General features: G+C 36.8%; 1 protein-coding gene across 1 annotated transcript in view; it reads left to right on the forward strand.

Moving 5' to 3' along the window:
* The window catches only part of LOC101963992 (antigen WC1.1), a 33,497-nt gene extending 13,193 nt beyond the window's left edge, over nucleotides 1–20,304 (forward strand). The window contains 10 exon segments of the mRNA XM_078015886.1: nucleotides 3,563–3,655; nucleotides 3,736–4,050; nucleotides 5,111–5,425; nucleotides 10,589–10,630; nucleotides 10,719–11,033; nucleotides 11,251–11,283; nucleotides 11,680–11,817; nucleotides 12,135–12,230; nucleotides 13,860–14,006; nucleotides 20,043–20,304. Of these exon segments, the coding sequence (XP_077872012.1) occupies nucleotides 3,563–3,655; nucleotides 3,736–4,050; nucleotides 5,111–5,425; nucleotides 10,589–10,630; nucleotides 10,719–11,033; nucleotides 11,251–11,283; nucleotides 11,680–11,817; nucleotides 12,135–12,230; nucleotides 13,860–14,006; nucleotides 20,043–20,161 (1,613 nt within the window). The 3' untranslated portion in view covers nucleotides 20,162–20,304.
* The last annotated feature ends 642 nt before the right edge of the window (nucleotides 20,305–20,946 follow it).

Below are 20,946 nucleotides of genomic sequence, written 5' to 3' on the forward strand. Positions count from 1 at the left end.
ATTGATCTGTTCATATTGTGTATGTCCTCCTGATTCAATTTGGGTAAGTCATATGTCTCTAGAAATTTTTCAGTGTCTTCAAGATTTTCTTTTCTTTTTTTTACTATAAATTTTCAAAGTAGTTTCTGATTATCTGTATTTCAGTGATATATATTTTTCATCACAAATTTTAATAATTTGTTTTCTATTTGTCTGAGTAGCTAAAGGTCTATTAATTTTGTTGATTTTTGTCAAAGAACTAACTTTTCATTTTGTCAATTTTTTGAATTATTTCTTTTGTTTTGATTTTATTTATTTTAGCTTTAATTTTAACTTTATTCTGTCTTCTACTGTATTTGATGTTGATTTGTTCTTCTTTCTCTAGGGCTTTGAGATGTAATGTTAGATTATTTATTTGTTGACTTTATATTCTTTTAGTGAATAAACTCAAAGCAATGAAATTTCCTCTTAGTACTGCATTCATAATGTTCCATAGTTTTTGATGTTGTGACACTATTTTCATTTCCCCTATGTATTTTTGTTTGTTTGTTTGTTTGTTTCAGTCCTGTTTTTTTTCTTCAATCAATTGGTCATTCCTTAGTGTATTATTTACTCTTCTGGTGTTAGAGTAGCTTCTATTTTCTTAAAATTTTATCATTGATTTCTGTTTTTATTCCATCATGATTGCATAGAATGCAAGGCATTCTCTCTATTTTTATGCATTTCCTAAGAGGTGCTTTGTGGCATAAGATATGGTCTATTTTAGTGAAGGATTAATGTGCTGCTGGGAAAAAAAGTGTCGTAGATCATTGATAGATGAAATAGTCCATATATGTATCTACACTATTGATTGTATTATTTACTTCTATATTTTCGTTAATTTTGTTTGGAGGATCTATCTAGTGGTGATAGAGGTATGTTATACTCAACCAGTATTATTGTATTGTGTTCTATTTCTTTCTTGAAATTGAGAAGAATTCGTTTCATGTACATAGATGCTCCATTGTTTGAGGCATAAATATTTACAACTGCAATGTCCTGCATATGTATCATTCCCTTAAGAAGTATGAAATGTCCTTCTTTGTGCCTATGATTAGCTTTTGCTTAAATTTCACTTTATCTGATATGAGGACAGAAATCCCTGCTTGTTTACATGATCCATGTGAGTGATATAATTTTGCCCTTCTTTTTACTTTTAGTCTGTGAATGTCTTTGCCTGTGAGGTGAGCCCCTTGGAGAGGGCATAGTGCTGGGTTGTGTTATTTTAATCCAACATGCCAGTATATGCCTTATAATTGATGAGTTTTGCTAATTACATTCAAAGATATTATTGTGTTATGATTTATATTCCCAACTATTTTGTTTCATTTCTGGTTTTTAATTTAACTTAGATTATCCCCTCTTTCCTCTCTTTGCTGTTTTACAGTTTTATTTTTCATTTCTTCTTTGTAGAATATTTTTCTAAGAATGTTCTGCAATGCAGGCTTCCTAGTAGTGAATTATTTTAAATTTTGTTTATCATAGAAAGTTTTGATTTCATCTTCAAATATAAAGCTTAATTTTGCTGGGTATTGTATTCTTGGCTGACATCCATCGTCTTTGAAGACTTCATATACATTAATCCAAGACCTCCTAGATTTGGGGGTCTGGGTTGAGAAATTAGCTGAGATGAAAATTGTTTTCCTTCTAAATATAATCTGACATTTGTTTCTTGCAGCCTTAGAAATTCTAATGTATGAAGATGTGAATTTGGTGTCAACATACCTTATTACAAACAGAGATATGATAAATTGTGGTATAAAGGTGTATTAAGAATCGTAATGCAAAAAAAATCAATAAGAGAGCTTGTATATAATAGCATAATTTGGTGTGAGCATACTTTATATACAGAGTTATGAAAAATTGTGCTGTGAATGGATAATTATGAATGTAGTACATTCCACTATTGTCATGTATGAAATAAATAAATAGATAAATAAATAAATAAAAGAAATTCTATCCTTATTCTGTATGTTAGGTATTTGAAAGAATGAAAGCAAGCACGAAAGAGCAACACAAATGAAAAATATATTTTATTTTTTCTGATCATTATCTGACTCATAAATTTGGGAAGGGCTCTTTGCAGTTGCCTCTTGGGTTCTGTCATAAGGTTACACTTGAATGTCATCTGGAGCTGAGATCACTTGAAGTCTTGACCATGCTTAAAATCAGGATAGTTCATTCACAGGGCTGGCAGCTTGAAGTTCAACTAAGGCTATTGACAGAACCACCTGCAAATGTTCTCTCCCACATGATAGTCTCTATGCAGTAGATATGCCATAAAGCAAACATCCTAAAGAGAAGGAGGCATGACTTTCTAAGCTAGGTTTCTTTGTTAAGCCATGTAGGCTTCACTACATTCTATTGCTTATAGACCACTCACCATGGTCAGCCCAGATTCAAGGGAAGGAACAATGGATTTCACAGGTAATTGGATAGAGCATGACAAATTTTCTGAACATTTTTAAAGCTATGTGTGTATTGAATATCTGACTTTGTGTATTTTCTAAGTTGTACATTTACCACCATCATAGTGGCCAAAAATATCTAAAACTTTTAGATTACATAGGAATGTTAGGTTCTCTCACCATGTCTCTCAAGTCCCTGTTTATAGTTTCTATTCTTATCTTTCTGTGCTTTACTCTTAGTATTTTTCTATGTTTTTTTTTTTACTTTGCAATTCTATTCTGTGATAATCTTATGTTTTTGACTCATCTCTCAGTTCTTATTTTTAGCTCTTGAATTTTTAACTCTCGAATTTTACTACATTTTTGTGATTATTTCTCTGCCAAGATGCACATCATGCCATTTAATAGAGCATTTAATTATGATTATTTAAATTACCTATAAGGAAACACCAATAGTAATTATGTAAAAATATTTCCCATATTTTCTCATTTTTCTTCTTTGTTCTCTACTACACTCTATTTCATGAGGTATTTTGTATCAACATTGTTTTTCAGAAACTATAAAAAACCTTCAGAAAGGATTTTAGTTTGCTTCTTCCATGTACTATATTTAAGGTAGATCACGTTATATAAAAAAGAGTGAAGTTTTGAGAAACTGGGTTCCATCCCTGTGACAAAAGTCCTTTTTGTTCCACAAAATAAGATACAAATTTCCTGGTTGTTTAACATGATTTATCCTTTTTAGTCCAAGCTAAATTATATTTCTGTATGGCCAAGGCAATCTGGCAAACATGCTGAGATTTTCAGTTTCACCTCCTAACTTGGAATGGCAAGTGCCTCCAAGGAAAAAATAGCTAATCCGACTTTTTACTTTTCTCTTCACTGTACTCCTAAAATCTAGCTGTCCTGGGAGCTGTGCAATGTTTTCAAGAAGAATTAATATATTCCACTTTTCTAAAGTTAATCTGAGTGCTTAACATAAAGCCCCAAAATGTCAGAGTTAGAAGCAGAAATCTCCATTAGGAGAACAGTTGTGAACATGGGAAATTACTGATTTTGTCCTACAGAATTCAAATGCCATCACGAGATTATTATGTTCCTTAGTTTGGTTTCATTCTCTTTACTCCCATCTGTAGGTAACCAGAGCCAGATGCTGCCCCAGTGCAATGACTCCTGGTCTGACCCAGCAGTCTCTGCAGCCTCAGAGGGCCACACTGCCAACTGCTCAGGTGAGCAAAGCCTCCAGCAACAGAGCCTTCTTCCCATTTCCTGAGCAAATGCCCACTGACATGACCCTGTCTCTCCTCAGACAGCAGACAGCTCCGCCTGGTGGACGGGGGCAGTCGCTGTGCAGGGAGAGTGGAGATCCTGCAGCAGGGCTCCTGGGGCTCCATCTGTGATGACAACTGGGACCTGAGTGATGCCCACGTGGTGTGCAGACAGCTGGGCTGTGGAGTGGCCCTGGAGGCCACCATCTCTGCTCACTTTGGAGAGGGATCAGGGCCCATCTGGCTAGATGAGCTGAACTGCACAGGAGAAGAGGCACATGTGTGGGAGTGCCCTTCCCAGGGCTGGGGGCAGCACAACTGCAGACACAAGGAAGATGCTGGGGTCATCTGCTCAGGTCTGTGGGGCACAATGGGTACAGGTAGAAGAAATGAGGAGCATATACAGGATGGTATCTGAGCCTTAGGGCAGAGGAGGGAAAATTGGTGGCAGGGTGGAAGGGGTGGAGGCTCATCCCACAGTGCCTGTCCCTCTAGCAGAAAAGAGAAGATGCTTCCATTTCCTCTGCAGCAGCTGAGTTTCTGCTCCTTTCTTCTTATCCCTAATTCCTGACATTCATTCTCTTCAGTGTCCATTTGACTGCAGACCTCATGCTTCAGTTACCGTGTGTGCAACATCCTGAGACCCACTGTATTAGTTTCCTATTGCTGCTATAATACATTATCACAGAGTTAGTGTCTTAGAACAAAATGAGCTCAGGTCTGATCCCAGTTCACCTGAGCTATAAACAATGTGTCAGTGAGCTACATTAAGCCAAGGCTCTGGGAAGAGTCATTTCCTTTCCTTTTCCAGCATTAAATGTATTTTCCTTCCTTATTGAACTCAACCACCTTGCATACTTCTGGCCATTTTTTTCATCTTCACATTTCTCTTTGACCAGGGTCAGAAAACATTGTCTGCTTGTAAGAATACAGATCAAAGGATGTGGTTAGAATGAGCTGACATGGTTAATCCGAAATAATCTAAAAAAAATTGCACCATTATAAAATCCTCATCCTGATCATGTTTGCAAATCCCCTCTGCCTCAAAAAGTAACCTATTCGCAAGCTCCAGCATCAGGAAGTGACATATCTGGGACTTCACTGTTATGCCACATCATTTTCCATCTCCCCTTTCCCAGGGTCTGTCTAATATTTAGTCAGGTAGCTTTTACTCCCTCCCTTCAAGAGTCCCACTTCAGTGTTCCTGCCTGTACATTTTCCACTACAGCATTGTCATAGAACTATGAAGATACATACAAGTTATCAAAACAGCTAAATGGATAGAAGTTTTGTCTTTCTCCTGGTGGGCATTTCATCAGCAAAGTTAGCAAGGAGCACTCACTACGTAGGGGTAAAGAAAAGCAGCACTAAGTGTTAAATACTCACTGTGTCCTGTTTTCCTCCTCTTGGTTTCAGAGTTCCTGGCCCTCAGGTTGGTGAGCAAGGACCAGGAGTGTGCTGGGTGGCTGGAGGTTTTCTACAACAACACCTGGGGCAGTGTCTGCCACAGCCCCATGGAAGCTGTGACCTTGTCCGTGATCTGCAGACAGCTTGGCTGTGGGGACACTGGGACTCTCAACTCTTCTGTTCCTCTAAGGGAAGGTTCTAGACCGCGTTGGGTGGATGGAATCCAGTGTAGGAAAACAGACACCTCTCTCTGGCAGTGTCTTTCTGACCCCTGGAAACAGAGATCTTGCTCTGCAAAGGAGGAAGCTTATATCATGTGTTCAGGTGACTTACTCCCTATTCCTGTGTCCTCACTCTGTAAGTTGTTAGATAAATATCATATTTTTAAGCCAAGAGAATAATTTTAAATAAGTCTATAAGTTACAAATTTGAATACAGATTATTTTATCTACAATTTACAATCTTCTTTCAATGACAGAATTAAGTAAACCTGTTCTGACAGCCATTAATGTGGAAAATGCCATAAGTATTAAATTGAGCATGAACTTACCCTCTAAAAAACTGTGTCAGCAAATGGCTAGTGCAGTCTTACACCATAATAATTACTCTCTATTTCCTTAGTAGAGTGAGGAATTTGACACCAAATATATAAATCACTTGCTAGGCCCTGTCATAGTGTTTTTTTTAAATTTTTTCACATGTAATGAAGGTTAAACCACTCAGCAAACTGTTTATACGTACATGGTGATCATTTAATCCAGATGTGCAAATTAATGTTAGGAGTAAGCACTTCATCCACTCCATACAGTCTAGAGAGTGAGGGACAACTTGGGGTATCCAATACTAGTAGATTATCTTTTACTCAAAAATCCATCTACATCAGTAAGAAAAACTCTCAGTTCAGATTGTTGATTATAAGTAACTGAGTGAATTTCATCTATCAATTTAATTTGAGTCATAAGGAGGAGAGACAAGAAGAAAATACTCTCCATGTCCTCATGAAGTTTACCCTCCAGCTTGATGAAACATACCAACCATAAATGTGTCATAAAGGAGTGGAAGGTGCTATGTAAATAGTTAAATTTGAGGAAAAGAGAAATAACATTTAGGTTGAGACCACTGAAGGAAGTAGATGTCAAATGAAGACAGTAATATGAGCATTTGGTCAGTGTAAATACTGAGGTGTGAGAAGTCTGGTGACCTTGAGGTACTGATAAAATTTCATCATGAGCAGAGTAGAAAGAAGCTGGGGAGAGTGATGCCTGATTATCTGGATGGATAAGAAGAATTCAACTCCTCTCCATGGTCCCAATACCAATTCTCTTGAAAAGCTGTCTGTTAATCTTCTTGTCTGCCACATTATGGGGAATTGCAGTGAGATGAGGGGCCTGTCTCCCCTTATTTTCTTATTGAATTCATCTCCTCACAGTCCCAGATGTTGATATGCCTCCTCTGAGCCTTCATCCATATGCTACTGCAAATGAACCACTTCATCCCTTTCCCAGAACACATTCTATGGGACCTGTTAGAAATTGTAGGCTATTGTCTTCCAATTTCTTAAGATCTACAAGGTGTGCTTCAGTTTCATGTTTCAATAAAAAAAAAAACTGGCTGTCCTCTGAAAACAATGATATCTATCATCTGGAGGCAATGTGTTTCCCTTTCAAAAAAATATTTCTGGATCGAATCTTAGAATAAAAATATTCCTACTTTCCATTGTCATTTTCAACAATTTATATTATTTTTTCTCCATGTCCATGTGCTTAAAATTTGTTCCATGAAGTAGTGCCAACTACTACTTCAACTGGTGTCACTCTTTAGCCAGGTTGCTCCCAGCATCCAGGAATGCTGCAATCCCAGACTCACTAGGCTCCTCTGTCGCCTGTACCTGGTGCTGCCAGGAAACTTGCACACAACTGAGATAACATACTGGACTCCATTCCTGACTTTCTCTCTTGGAAACACTACACTTACATCCCATATCCCTGGATGGCCACACTATTGACCATCACTAACTGTCCAGCTTGAGATCTTGTTTGCATTATTCCTTCTCTGACTGTTGCCTCTTCTTCGTGTGGCACATATTCATTATGCTTCTTTTCCAGCTATTTCATCCTCATGCATATTCCAAATGTTTTCCCTTATCAGTTTTTCATTCTTCCAATCTTCTCAGGATTTCACATGTTCTTCTTACCCTGATTAGACAGCATGATGCCCAATTAATATCCTCCCCCTTCAAGTACACTCAATTCCCTGGTTTCTTCTTTATCTGTCAATGAGAGGAATAGTTGAGTCAACTACCTAACACTCCACTGCCTGCACTGGACTAGGCAAGGACTGCTGAATCATGGACAAGTACTGTATCTTGTTATAATGTGAAATTATCCTGCTAGTCTCTTTGAATTTGTGATCCAATCTCTGATGGATCCTTCACACTGGCCCCATATTGTAGTGTGCTTCTCTCACATGTGCTCTTGCCCTGTCTCTAACATAATATCTTACAAATTTCTTGTTCTCCCACTCATTGATATTTAAACACATGATACATACAAATGATAATCTTCACACAAATTCACTGGAAAAAGAGAAACCTTCAGCTGTCTATCTTCTTTTTTTTGTTTTCTCCTCATGGTCACTCTAATTTACTGATTATTATTCTTGCAACTTCTTCATTCAATATCTAAATTTTAGACTCTCTATTCTTCCTTAGCTCTTTCCTTCACTAATCTCATTGGGGTCCAGGCCTTAGATGATACTATTTCACTGATAGCTCCCAGTATAAAGTCCATATCTGATCTCTGACCTTAAATCCAATCTCATGTATTTCATTGCTACTGGACCATCACTTGAGTGTATAATGGACAACCCAAATTTGTTTTCAAAGTAGAGTATTTTATTTCACCCCTTTAATCTGCCTCTACCCTTTTCTCCCTTTTCTAATCCCCATCCCAGTTAATGCCACTGTTGTTGCTCAGTTACTTATTCTCGATCTACATTCACATCTCCATTTCACTCTCCCTCCAGTTCCAATGTAGTAGTAAGTTCTATGTCTGTACCAGAAACCATGGAATTAGTTCCTTCTAGTCTTTCCTTCCCACCCTCATCTTGGTTCAGGAAAGATCACTTATTGCTTGGACTCTTCCAACAATCTTCAGTGGTTTTTGTCTTCTATAACATATTGTCTGTTTAATGCTGGAAATATGCACATTTGATTACCAAGTTGATTAATGTGTTCCTGTGTCACAGGTGAGCTGCCTTTAGATGTGACACTGGCAAATTTCTCTGTGGCTCCCAAATGCAGAAACAACTTGAAACCATGGCACAGCAGTTTGTAATTATCATAATTTGCAGAAATGCTGGGAAGAGTGAACACATTGTTTTTCTCAGACTTTGAAGGACTTCCCCATGGAAGAGGGAGGAGACTGTAAGCCATTTCAGGGTTCAAGGATGTGACTCATGGGTTCAGATTACTACTGGTTGGGTTTGGGTTCACTCTAAGTTTAAGCAACTCTAAAGAACCTCACCATGCAAGGAACCCAAGGGGATGAGTGATGTTGTCTCTCTGGGCAAAGAGCACTGGAGACATAAAGGGATTTCCACCCCACCTTCTCTTATGCTGTGTTATATTTTTTGCTCTCTTCACAGGATGGCAAATATTTGACCCTAGGGGATTGACATTCTTCCCTCTAGTTCATTTTTGGTATAGAATTAAATAATATGTTTTCAGTTACACTGAATTACCAAAACTCTAATTACTCGTTGAAATCAAGGAAAACATTAAAATATAAAGATACATTAGTGACATTGCATAACCACTTGTCTATTCATATTCCTCTGATGTAAATAGAATTAATAGACTGATAGTTTCTCTTTTCCTAATTCTCCATTTTCATGGAATTTTATCTAAACTAATATTAGTGATAATAGCATTTATCTTATGGTGTCTTTTTATTTAGTTTTACAATGTTGGGGTCGTATCATATTTACTATTGTTACATTGGCTTTCTTAACAATATATTATTGATGTTCCACAAGTAGTGCTCACTCTTCTGTAAAACAACTCCACAATGTTACATTCTTAAGAGATAAGTACTGGAGCTTGCATAATAATTTTTGCTATTATTTATAATTGTTTTTTTTAATTTTTCCCTTCTAAAAACAATATTGTAATAAATATCCTTGCACATGTAACACTACATACTAGTAGGTTATGACGACAAGATGACTGCCCATGGTGGAAAGATCACAGGATATCTATTTTTTGAACAGATACTCTCATATTACCTTGTGGGAGCAATTGTTTTCAAACAGTATTTCATATCTTAATAGAAAACACTGGGATTGTTTTTATAACTTGACCATTAAACTAAAGTCAAATAACATAAAGAAGCTCAAAAATCTAAAAAGGAACAAAGCTCATAAACCTATGCTAGGAACTGCCTAAAATCCAGAAAGGATGAGATAATAAATGGTGGTAAACATTTCAAAAGCAATTGCTTACTCTTTCCCCTTTTCTCCCTTTCTTCACCTTATTTTTTAAATTTTTCCTGTAGAGTCTGAAGTGATAATAAATAATAAGATTAGATACCAATAATGTTTTTTCTTACAATAGACTCCACATATTGAGAAATAGACACCCAATCCTGAAGTGAGCAACCACCCAAGACAGGTCCTGCCATCATCTAGAGAAGTTCTCAGTATAGTGTAGGAGGTTGACAGAATAAGGAGGATAATGTATATCCACGAAGCTGTTTTAGGACTAGTGACATGTGTGTTTTTCCATATTAATTTGCATTTATATGTGTTCTTTTGTTTTGTTTTGCTTGATTCTGCATTACCTCTAATTTTTCATTAACAATATGAGATATATAGAGTACAACTTATTATGGGGATTACTCAGTATTTATGTTTTAAATGCCTAATATTTACTACCAAAAACCGTTGACATTAATTTACATTTCTTTCATTGCCTTTGGGATTTGAAAGAATTCAAAAACTATTTTTCTGCACATCTTACTCATCTATTTACTTAATCATTAAATATTTATCAAGCCAATGTTCATAGCATTTGTTGAAAATCACCCATATATGTTTCTAAGGAATGCACTCAACATGCCAGGCATTGTCCTATTAGCAGGAACAGAGGGAATGAGGCAATGCTCCTTTCCAGAGGAGTTTTCTTTCTTGGTAACATGTGACTGAGTGTGTTTTCATATACATACAAGAGAATGTGCATTATCATGTTTGTATTTTTTTCACATAGTAGGCATTTAAAACAGGTAAATTGATAAAAATAATTTCAGCTACTGATAGGAATATGCTATAGAGAATGAATGTCTCAGTAACTCAGTCTTATAGACTACTTCTGAAGCACCTTATCTCCACCTGTTACCTGAACTGAACCTAGGCACTTAGAGAGCCTTGTCTGGGGGCAGGATCTCCCCAGCTGTCACTTACTAGTGCTTCCTCCACTGTCTGCTCCTGTAGGAAACAGACCCAAGAGCTGTCCAGCCACTGCACCCTGCACAGGTACCTCATCCCCTCCCACCTTCCCCATGGCTTCCAGGGGCTCCTTTGCTCCCACCAGGGAGTAAGTGAGGTGCTGCTGCCTTTTCAGACAAAGAGAAGCTCCAACTCAGGGGAGGAGACAGCGAGTGCTCAGGGCGAGTGGAGGTTTGGCATGAAGGCGCCTGGGGCACTGTGTGTGATGACTCCTGGAGCCTGGCAGAGGCTGAGGTGGTGTGTCAGCAGCTGGGCTGTGGCTCTGCCCTGGAAGCCCCAGGGAAGGCTGCATTTGGCCCTGGAAATGGAAGCATCTGGCTGGATGAGGTGCAGTGCAGGGGCAGGGAGCCCTCCCTGTGGGCCTGTGCTGCAGCACCCTGGGGACAGAGTGACTGCAAGCATGAGGAGGACGCTGGTGTGAGGTGCTCTGGTGAGTAGCAGGACCAGGAGGGGGGCCAGGGTTGAAGGAGTGTGTTTGCATCCAAAGGGCTTCCCAGGCTGCCCTGCTGCCCTGAGCCCTGGCTCTGGAAGGCTGTGCCCAATCTCCTGGCATCTGGGATAGAACTATGTGCCAATGGTTGGGGGTGGGACCCAGAGACATTCCCAGACCAAAACAGTGCAGTGTTTTTTCCTTCTCTTATCCCCAGGTGAAAGGACAACAACTCTCCCCACCCAGAGAAGTAAGTGTTTTTTTCTTTATTTGTTTGTTTTTTCCTCTGAACCCGGTAATGGAAGAGATAAGCAGATTTTCAGAGTTCTGCACTATGGAGTCTACAATGCTCTGGTCATATTACAGTAGGCCTGATGATCAGGTGTTAGAAGAAGCCATCATTTGTGTTAAATTGTAACACTCAGGGAGCTCCACTGCCTCACCTGCCTTAAATTTATAGAAATCCCTTAAAACCAGACTCAGAAGATAGTTGACACAGCCCAGAGCAGGATCTAGGGTGGTAATATCCTGAGATATATATAATGTCTGAGCTAGGGACTTTATGGTCCTGAGGACTCAAGTGATAATTGGGTTCTCCTGAGCTTATGGTCCTCTCTAAAGACTCATGGCACTTTTTCTTCTTCAGGAACCAATTCACACTCAGCTCCTGTCCCTGTCATCTTCTCCTTACCCGGGATCCTCTGCATGATCCTGGGAGCCCTTCTCTTTCTTGTTCTCATCATCCTGGGAACTCAGCTGCTCAGATGGAGAACACAGCACCAAAGTGGGACCTGGGAGTTCTGTGACCTGAAATTATGCATGAGAATATTGGGCCAATTGTTTTTTAAGTACACATTTTAGTCTTGTTCTCCTTATATGAAAAACTGCCTTCTCTACCATGGACTTGGAGACTTAAAAGGCATGAATTCGTCCTGAGTTAAAAAATAGAGCACTCAAATAGGATGATTTTCTATGTGGGCAGTACTATGTGGAGACTGGGTTTAAGATCCGGGGTGGACAGAAATATAGTTATATCCCATGGTCTATTGGTAATGGAAAGACTTCCAGGATCAATGTCTGAACTCATTCTGCTTTCCATAGCCTTATCCACATTTGAAGATGCTATTGATGAGGTCCTGTACCAGGAGATAGATTACCCCATAAGTCCAGAGAAGGAGAGTCTGCTGAACAGCCCAGGTGTGTTCCTTAGACTCCTTTGTTTGCATGAGTCTGCTCAGTGTGGGAATCTTCAATAAGCAAAGATTACATAACTAACCCAACATCACATGTCATATTTGGTAGCTTTCTATTACTGAAATAAAATGCCTGAGATAATCAAATTATAAAGAATAAAGTTTGATTTGACTTCCATTGTCAGATGTTTTAGTTCTTTTGGCGTGTGCAAGGCAGCCTATCATGCTGGGAGCATGTGGTGGAGCAAAGATGCTCACTTCACAGTGACCAGAATATTAAGAGAAAGAAGAAGATATTAGCATCCTACAATACTTTTCAAGAGGATGCACCCAACAACTTCATGCTTTCCACTAGTTCTCACACCTTAAAGGTTCTACCTTTTCAAATACCACCAACCTGAGGACCAACTATTTAGAACAAGATCTTTCAGGAATGTTCCTGGACCACTAAAACAATTATCAGCATCCTTCAAAGGCAGGAGCTCTAAGCCCTCTCTCTACAAGGATGAAGCTTCAGAATTTTTTCTGAACCATGACATTGGACCTCCTACTGTGTTTATATATGATATTTTCTCCCTACTAGGAACCATATCTGATGGTGGCTCAGCAACTAAGCTACCCTATTACACAGGGAACAGTGAGGAGAATGGAGACCCTGAACCTGCCCCAGGTAGTAGAGACAAGTCTTCCCCTGGATGGTAGGAGTGAGCAGGAGGCTATTCTCTGAGAAGAACTTTCCCTTTCATACAGAAATGGAAAGATGAGATTCTAATCTGTTGGTTTCCATAGATACCTCCATATGGTCACAGACACATCTCAAATATATCATTATAAAATCTAAGGCCATAACTTTAAAAAGAACATTTGAACTTGGTAATCTCACAAATTCTATGGTGAAAGAGATCATATGGATTTGACCTGAAATACAGGGATGTATGGAATATTTTGTGGTTTATGGAATATGAAGACAAAAAATGACCTTCATAATCACTAGCACACAAGGAGTGTGTGTGATGCCTGTACTTATCAATCATTGGAGGACCTTCTCTAAAATGACCTAAGAAAGGAGGACATCATGGACCTTCCCCAAGTGGTAAAAATGGAGAGTTCCTAGGATGAGACATGTGCAGGAGTGCTCTTTAAAATTAAATCTTAAGGACAGCAAAGCACTAGGAATCCTTCTGGGATTCAAATTGGTAGAATAGCCTATCTGTGTGAGAGAGAAATCCAGGATTCTCTTCTGTATCTCCATTGCCTCAGAGACCATATGAAAAGCCTGGGTTCTCCTTAGGCCTGATGAAATCACCCTCAATATCTTATATGTACATATTTTTCACCCCTTTATCATATGCCTGAAAAGAGTGCATCAAACTTACACCATAAGTTTTATTGATTTTTTTTTTGGCATGACATGTTAGTAAAATATTATTGAATTTCATACATTGAAATATTTAGATGATTTACATGATCTAAGAATATGGACATCAAATGTATGCCTTTGGGACAGCCTTGGAATATGGTACCTATATTTCTCAGCTATGAGAATCTCATAGAATCTCTTCATTACAACAGACTGAAGACATCACCAAGACTAAGAAATATCTTTCTCTTCCTCCTTATTCCCTGTTTTCAGAACCTGGAGGACAGAATGCAGTTGCAAGAAGCAGTGGTTATGATGATGTTGAAGAGTTACCTGTTCCTGAAATTCCTTCTTGCTTTGGAATGAAGGAGAAGAATTTTTTCCCAGAAGAGGGAGGTGGTGCCAGGTGTTCTCAGTCAGGTAAGTGGATAACTATGTCTCCAGTGGTCTTGCATTATTATCATGGAAAAGATGGATTTGGACATTTCAATGATCAGTTGTCCTTTGCTACAAGACTCTAAGTAGCCTTGTAAACCAAGATCATGTCATCTATTTCCTTTTTCTGTTTATTGAAGGTATTTTATTTCTTCTGAAGGGAGGTATATATTGTGTCTTCTGTCTGCACACAATGCCCTTGGGATTGAGACATATCTTTATGAGCTGCAGAGACTTTGTGGCTTTGTTCCACTCTTCACAAAGCAAACAAAGACCTCTGTTTGAACATCAAGTATGGTTGTCATTAAATATGTGAGAAGTAATTTGGAGAGCATTTTAGTATTTTAATTATTGCAATATAATTATTCATAATAGTGGCATTAATTTTTACATATTCATAAATACATATAGCATCATTTGCTCCTATTAAATATCCAGTGCTTCCCCTTTCCCTCTTCCTTCCCCCTGATTGTCTTCTCTTTATCAACAGGTCTGCCTTCTATGTATTTATTGTTTTTGTAGTGAAAACATTACATTCATACATAAAAGTAAAATTCATTGTGATATATTCAAGCTCACAGAGAGCATAAGATAGAGAATTTCATTTCAGAGATCCTCTCCATTTCTCCCTATCGTGTCTCCTCTCAACCACCTTCTAATACACTGTTATTGTTTCTATTTTCATAATCTCTCTTTTTATTTCTTACTTCTATGTAGATTCTTCATATGAGAGAAAAGTTTCAACTATTATCATCCTGAATCTGGCTTTATTTTCTCCAGTTCCATGATTTTCTCCAGTTCTACCAATTTACCAGCAAATGATATAATTTAATTTTTCTTAATGACTGAATAGAAGTCTATTATGTGTGTTTGTGGGTATTTTGTGTGTGTGTGTGTGTGTGCATAATTTTTTATTCATTAATTTATTAGGAGACACCTAGGCTGGTTTCATAATTAGGTCACTATAAAGTCAACTATTATAAACACTGATATACCTGTATCATGGTTTTATGCTGATTTCAGCTCTTTGATACATATCAACAAGTAGAATAGGAGGGTCATATGGTAGCTGCATCCCTACTCTTTTAAACAATGTTCATACTGCTTTCCAAAGTTGTCATACTAATTTACAATATCACCATGAATGTGTGTGAATTTCTTTATCCCCACATCCTCACCAACATTTATTTATTGAATTCTTCAATTTTTATCAGTGCATTATATTTCTCCATAATAGTAGTGTTCATTTTGAACTATTTATACACCCACAATATGTTTTCTCCATTTTTATTCCCCGTATTCCACTTTTTTCCTCTCCCTTCTTCTGTTCCTCTTTCTTTACTTACCTCCTTTCTGTTAATTTATAGTTTTTTAAATAAATTAGTGATATATATCTACAATTATATATACATACACACATATATTTTAACATGGTATATTTATGTTTAACATAATTTAGTTGATTTCATTCTACAGTTCCTCCTTTTTCTCATCCTTTCTCCCTTCGCATCAACCCCCTTATTCTCTTCCACTGATCTCTCTTTTTCTTTCATGAGTCAATTTTAATTCAGAATTCCACCCCTTTTTCCCCTTCATGCCTTATTTTGCTCCAACTTCTGCATATAAGAGTGGAAATTCAATTTTTAACTTTTTGAGTTTGGTATATTTTCCTTAGTATGATGTTCTCCAGTTCTGGCTGTTTATATGCAAATACCATAATTTAATTCTCCTTTATGGCTGAGTAAAATTTTCCCACATTCTCTATATGCATTCATCAGCTGACAGGCACCCAGGCTGTTTCCATAACTTGGCTATTGTAAATTGTGCTTCCATCAACACTGATATGCCAATATCATGCCAGTATCTTTAATTTAGTTCTTTGGATAAAACCAAGGAGTGACATAGTCATGAAGTTGTTTATTCCTAGTCTTTTGAGAACTCTTTATACTATTTTCCAAAGTGGCTGTATTAATTTGCAGTGCCACCAAAAATGAATGAGTATTTCCCCCACATCCACTCCAGCGTTTATATATATATATATTATTCTTGATTCTGAAAGGGGCCTGGTGACATAAAAATTTAGTTTTGATCTGCATTCCCTTGATTGGTATAGATGTTAAGCAGCTTTTCATATATTTCTTGGTCATTTGTATTACTTCTTTTGAAAAATACCTGTTTAGCTTTACTGTCCATTTATTAATTAGATTAAGTGCTTCTTAGGTATTAACTTTTTGAAATGTTTATATATTCTGGATATTAATACTCTGTCGAAAGAATAGCTGGCAAATATTTTCTTCTATTTTATAGGCTCTCTATTCATTATTTTATTTCCTTTGCTGTGCAGAAATATTTTAAGTGATACCATCCCACTTGTTGATTCTTAGTTTTATTTCTTGAGCTTTCAGGGTCTTGATAAGGTGCCTGTGCCAATATGTTGGAATAGTAAGCCTATATTCTTCTGTCAATCACAAAGTTTCTGGTCTAATTCCAAGGTCATTGATTCATTTTAGTTGACCTCTGTTCAATAGATAAAGAAAAAAAACATTTGATAAATTTTAGCTCCCATTCATGTTAAAACTTATGAAGAAATTAGGGATAGAATGAACTTACCTCAACATTTAAAGGCTATGTATAGCAAATACAAAACCAACTTCCTATTGAATGAAGAAAAACTTGTTTCTCTGAAATCAGGAACAAGAAAAGGATGTTCACTCTCACCACTCCTGGTCAATATAGTTATTGAAACTAAAGGCAGAGCAATCAGACAAGAGATGAAATTAAGGAGATACAAATATGAAAAGAGGTCAAATTATCTGTTTCCTGAAGAAAGGATCCTGTGTGTAGTATACTGAAACATCTCCATCAGCAGAATTCTAAAACTTATATACAAAATCAGGAAAATAGAATACAAAATTAGCATTCAAAAATCAATACCTTTTCAGGCTGGGATTGTGTCTCAGCAGCAGAGCACTCACATAGCTCATTCAAGGCCCAGGTTTCAATCTCAGTATCACATACAATAAACAAATAAAATAAAGGTATTGTGTCCAACTACAACTAAAAGAGTAAATATTTTTTTAAAAAATCAATACCTTTTCAATATTCCAATAATGAATCTACTGAGACTAAAATCAGGAAAACTATTCAATTCACAATAATTTAAAACAAGGCAATTATTGTTATTTATCTTGAATCTTATAATTCTAACTGAGTTGAGATGAAACCTCACTTTTATTTCATTTCCTTTATTGTTAAGAATTTTGAATAGTTTTTTTTCATATATTTGTTGGCCATTTTCATGTCATCTTCTGAGAAATATCTTTTTAGATCACTTGCCCATTGACTGACTGGGTTATTTGAGTTATTTTGATGTTTGCATATTCTGGATATGAATCCTCTGTCAGAAGAATATGTGGCAAGAGTTTCTCCCATTCTTCAGGCTCTATTTTCAACATCTTGTTTCCTTTGCTGTTTGAAGTTTTAAAATTTGAAGCTGCCCCAATTGAGTCTTGGTTTCATTTCTTGAGCTTTGGAAGTTTTATTAAGGTAGTCACTGTTTGTGCCTTTGTATTGGAGAGTTGGCCCTATGTTTTCTAGCAATTGTAAAGATTCTTGTCTAATTACTAGGCCTCTGATCCATTTTAGGTGATGTTTATGCAGGTGAGACAGAGGGAGCTCCTTTCATTCTTCTACATATGGATATCCTGTTTTTCCATTTGTTAAAAAGACCATTTAGTCAGTTTTTTCACTGCTGTGACTAAGAGACCCAACCAGCACAATTGTAGAGAAAAAAAATGGTTTATTCAGGGGCTCATGGGTTTCAGAGGTCTCTATTTATAGATAGCAGGCTCCATTCACTGGGGCTAGAGGTGTGACTGAACATCATGGTGGAAGAGTGTGGCAGAAGGAAGCAGCCTGCATGGTGATCAGAAAGAAGAGACAGACTCCACTCTCCAGATACACAATATATACCCCAAGGACATGCCTTCAGGAACCTACCCACTCAACCCACATCCCACTAGCCTTCAGTTACCACTCAGTTAATCTCCATCAGGGGAATAATGCAATGATTGCATTAAGACTCTTATAATCCAATGGTTTCTCCTCTTGTGTTGTCTCACACATGAGCTTTTGGAAGATAATTCACTTCCAAACCATAGCATCAATTTTTTCTCCAATGTGTGTTTTTACTGTTTTTGTCAAGAATCACATATCTGTGTGGGTTTATCTCCGTGTCCTCTATTCCATTGACTTTAATGTTGCTTTTTATAAAAATGCCATTCTATTTCTGTTACTAGAACTCTGAAGCATGATTTGAGCATGGTAGTTGTGATGCCTCAGCCTTGTTCTTCTTGCTCAGTAGTCCTTTAGCTACTCTGAATCTTTTATTCTTTCATATGAATTTTAGGACTGATTTTTCTAGTTCTGTGAAGAAAGTCATTCATATTTTTATCGGAACTGATTGAAATTATAGATTGCTTTTGGTTGTATAATCATTTTATCAATATTAAATCACTTATTGAAGAACAACAGATGCCTTTCCATCTTCTATAGTCTTCTTTAAATTCTTTCTTCAGTGATCTATAGTTTTATTTTAGAGGTCTTTCAACTTCCCAGCTATGTTTATTTGTTTATTTTTTAATTGTTTATTTTTTCTGGTTTGTTTGTTTGCTTGTTTTTGTTTTTGCTTGAGGTTACTTTTTAATATTTTATTTTTTAGTTGTAGTTGGACACAATACATTTATTTTACTTATTTATATATGGTGCTAAGGATCAAACCCAGGTGGGCCTCACACATGCTAGGCATGCATTCACCAATGAACCACAAGCCCAGCTCTGTTTTAGGTTATTTTCAGTGGAATACTTTTCTTCATTTTTTGTTAGGTTTACTATTGGCATATAGCAAAACTATTAATTTTTGTATGGTGATCCTGTTTTCTGCTACATTGATGTATTTATTTATCAGCTCTAAACTCTTCTGTTGAAAATTCTATATATAGAATCATAGCATCTGCAAATGGACATAATTTGACTTCTTTTTCTTATTGTATCCCTTTAATTTCTTCCTCTGTCTATTTGACATAGCTAACATTACAAAAACTATATAGAATAGGAATGGTGAGAGTATGAATCTTTATCCTACTCTAGAGTATTAGAGGAAATGCTTTTATTTTCTTACCATTCATTTTGATGTGATGTTGGGTTTGTCATGTATACCCTTGAGAAGATTGAGATAATTTTCTCCTATCCCTAGTGTCTTCAGAGATTTTAACATGAATGGATGCTAAATTTTGTTGATGAATCTTTTTATGCATCTATTGAGTTGATTATAAAATTTATGTTCTAAATTCATTTATGTGATAAATTACACTTACTGATTCACATATGCTGAACCAACCTCTGTAAAAAATATTATTAAGGAAGCACATAACCAATTATTTTCATTAACATTTCCCACTTTAATCCATAATGCAAAATAGCCTTAAGTGTAGATATTGAAAATTCCTATGCTAGAAGAATAATTCTCTTATTGTTTGAAATAACATATGGTGTCATATTTTAGAAGTGGGCTTTCCACTTGTGCATGGTCATGTGGTCCATGGGAAAATGAAACTATTCAATTCAATTAAACTGCCCTTCTTTGTCATCTTCCAAAGTACCCAAATTGTTATCATGAATACTGTGAAGGAAAGTGTGGTATGTTATTGAGGTACAGAGAAATTGAGAGAGTTCATCTTCTGCCTGGAGTGCTTAAGGAATCAGACCAGCCTGGTGTGCAAGAGAGCACTCACATCTCTTTGCCACTCCTCACCATTTTTAACCCATCCTCCTTCACATTGTTGAAATCAAGACATTTACACAGGACATAGTCAATAAGATATAGCTCTATCACTCCTTCCAGAAAAGTCCTGGATCCCCATATATATTTTGAAGCCACTCTACTAGTCTTTTCATTCTGCAAGAGGACTCTGGACTTTCATTTGTGTCATCACTGAAACCAGGATTCTCTTACTGTTTCAGGCATCTCTCTGCAGTCTCTCAAAGAAGCTGACAATTCTAACATGGAAGAGGCAGCATCCTTATTGGTCTTGAGATAAGAAGACCCTGGATATGATGATGTTGAGCCTAACACCTTGTAGTGTTTTTGTTTTGTATTTTGTTTAACTAAGTCTTTACATAACTTCTTATGATATTGTTTTCTGATAAAAGAGAGTTCTGTCTTCTTTATTACTGGAAAGTTTCTATATGTATCTCTCATTTACAATAAATACTCTGCCTCAAATACCAGTGTCAATCTCTTAATCTGAATGCATTCACCCCCAGAAACCTCTGAAAATTCAGTGTTCAAACTCAATGGATCCCATATAGGATCCCCCCACACTACACACTTGCTTCTGTTAGATGAACAGAAGTTTATTCTTCTCTTGAACAGCATAAAACTGGAATGCAGTCTGAACTAAGATGTTGGTTTTATGAAAATTAACTTAGAAACGCCTATCTTAATATTCAAAAACATCCCATTTATGCTTGAATAAAACCCACATTTAGTAATTGGGGAATATAAGGTGGATGGAAAATGGCTATGTTTCTTTTAATTTTTCATGTTTTTTCATAAAATATCAATAACTAGATTCTACTACAGCCTATTAGTCTCTTACTCCAATGGCTTCTTCTCCTTTCTTGTTATTCCACAACTCTCTAAATCTCATCTTTCTCCATAAAATTGCATTGTTACTCATTTTTGTATCATTTTTCATTGCTCTCTACTCCTTTCTCTGGATATCTTTGTTTAAACCACAAATAATTATAACCACCAGAATTGCAAAAGATTCTAAGTGGCTAAGTTCACTGTGAATTATTCCCATCCCAGATCATACTCACATATTTATTTGAGTTGGAAAGGACTGAATATGTGAGCCAAACT

This window comes from Ictidomys tridecemlineatus, chromosome 6 (genome assembly GCF_052094955.1).
Source record: "Ictidomys tridecemlineatus isolate mIctTri1 chromosome 6, mIctTri1.hap1, whole genome shotgun sequence".
Lineage (NCBI taxonomy): Eukaryota > Metazoa > Chordata > Mammalia > Rodentia > Sciuridae > Ictidomys > Ictidomys tridecemlineatus.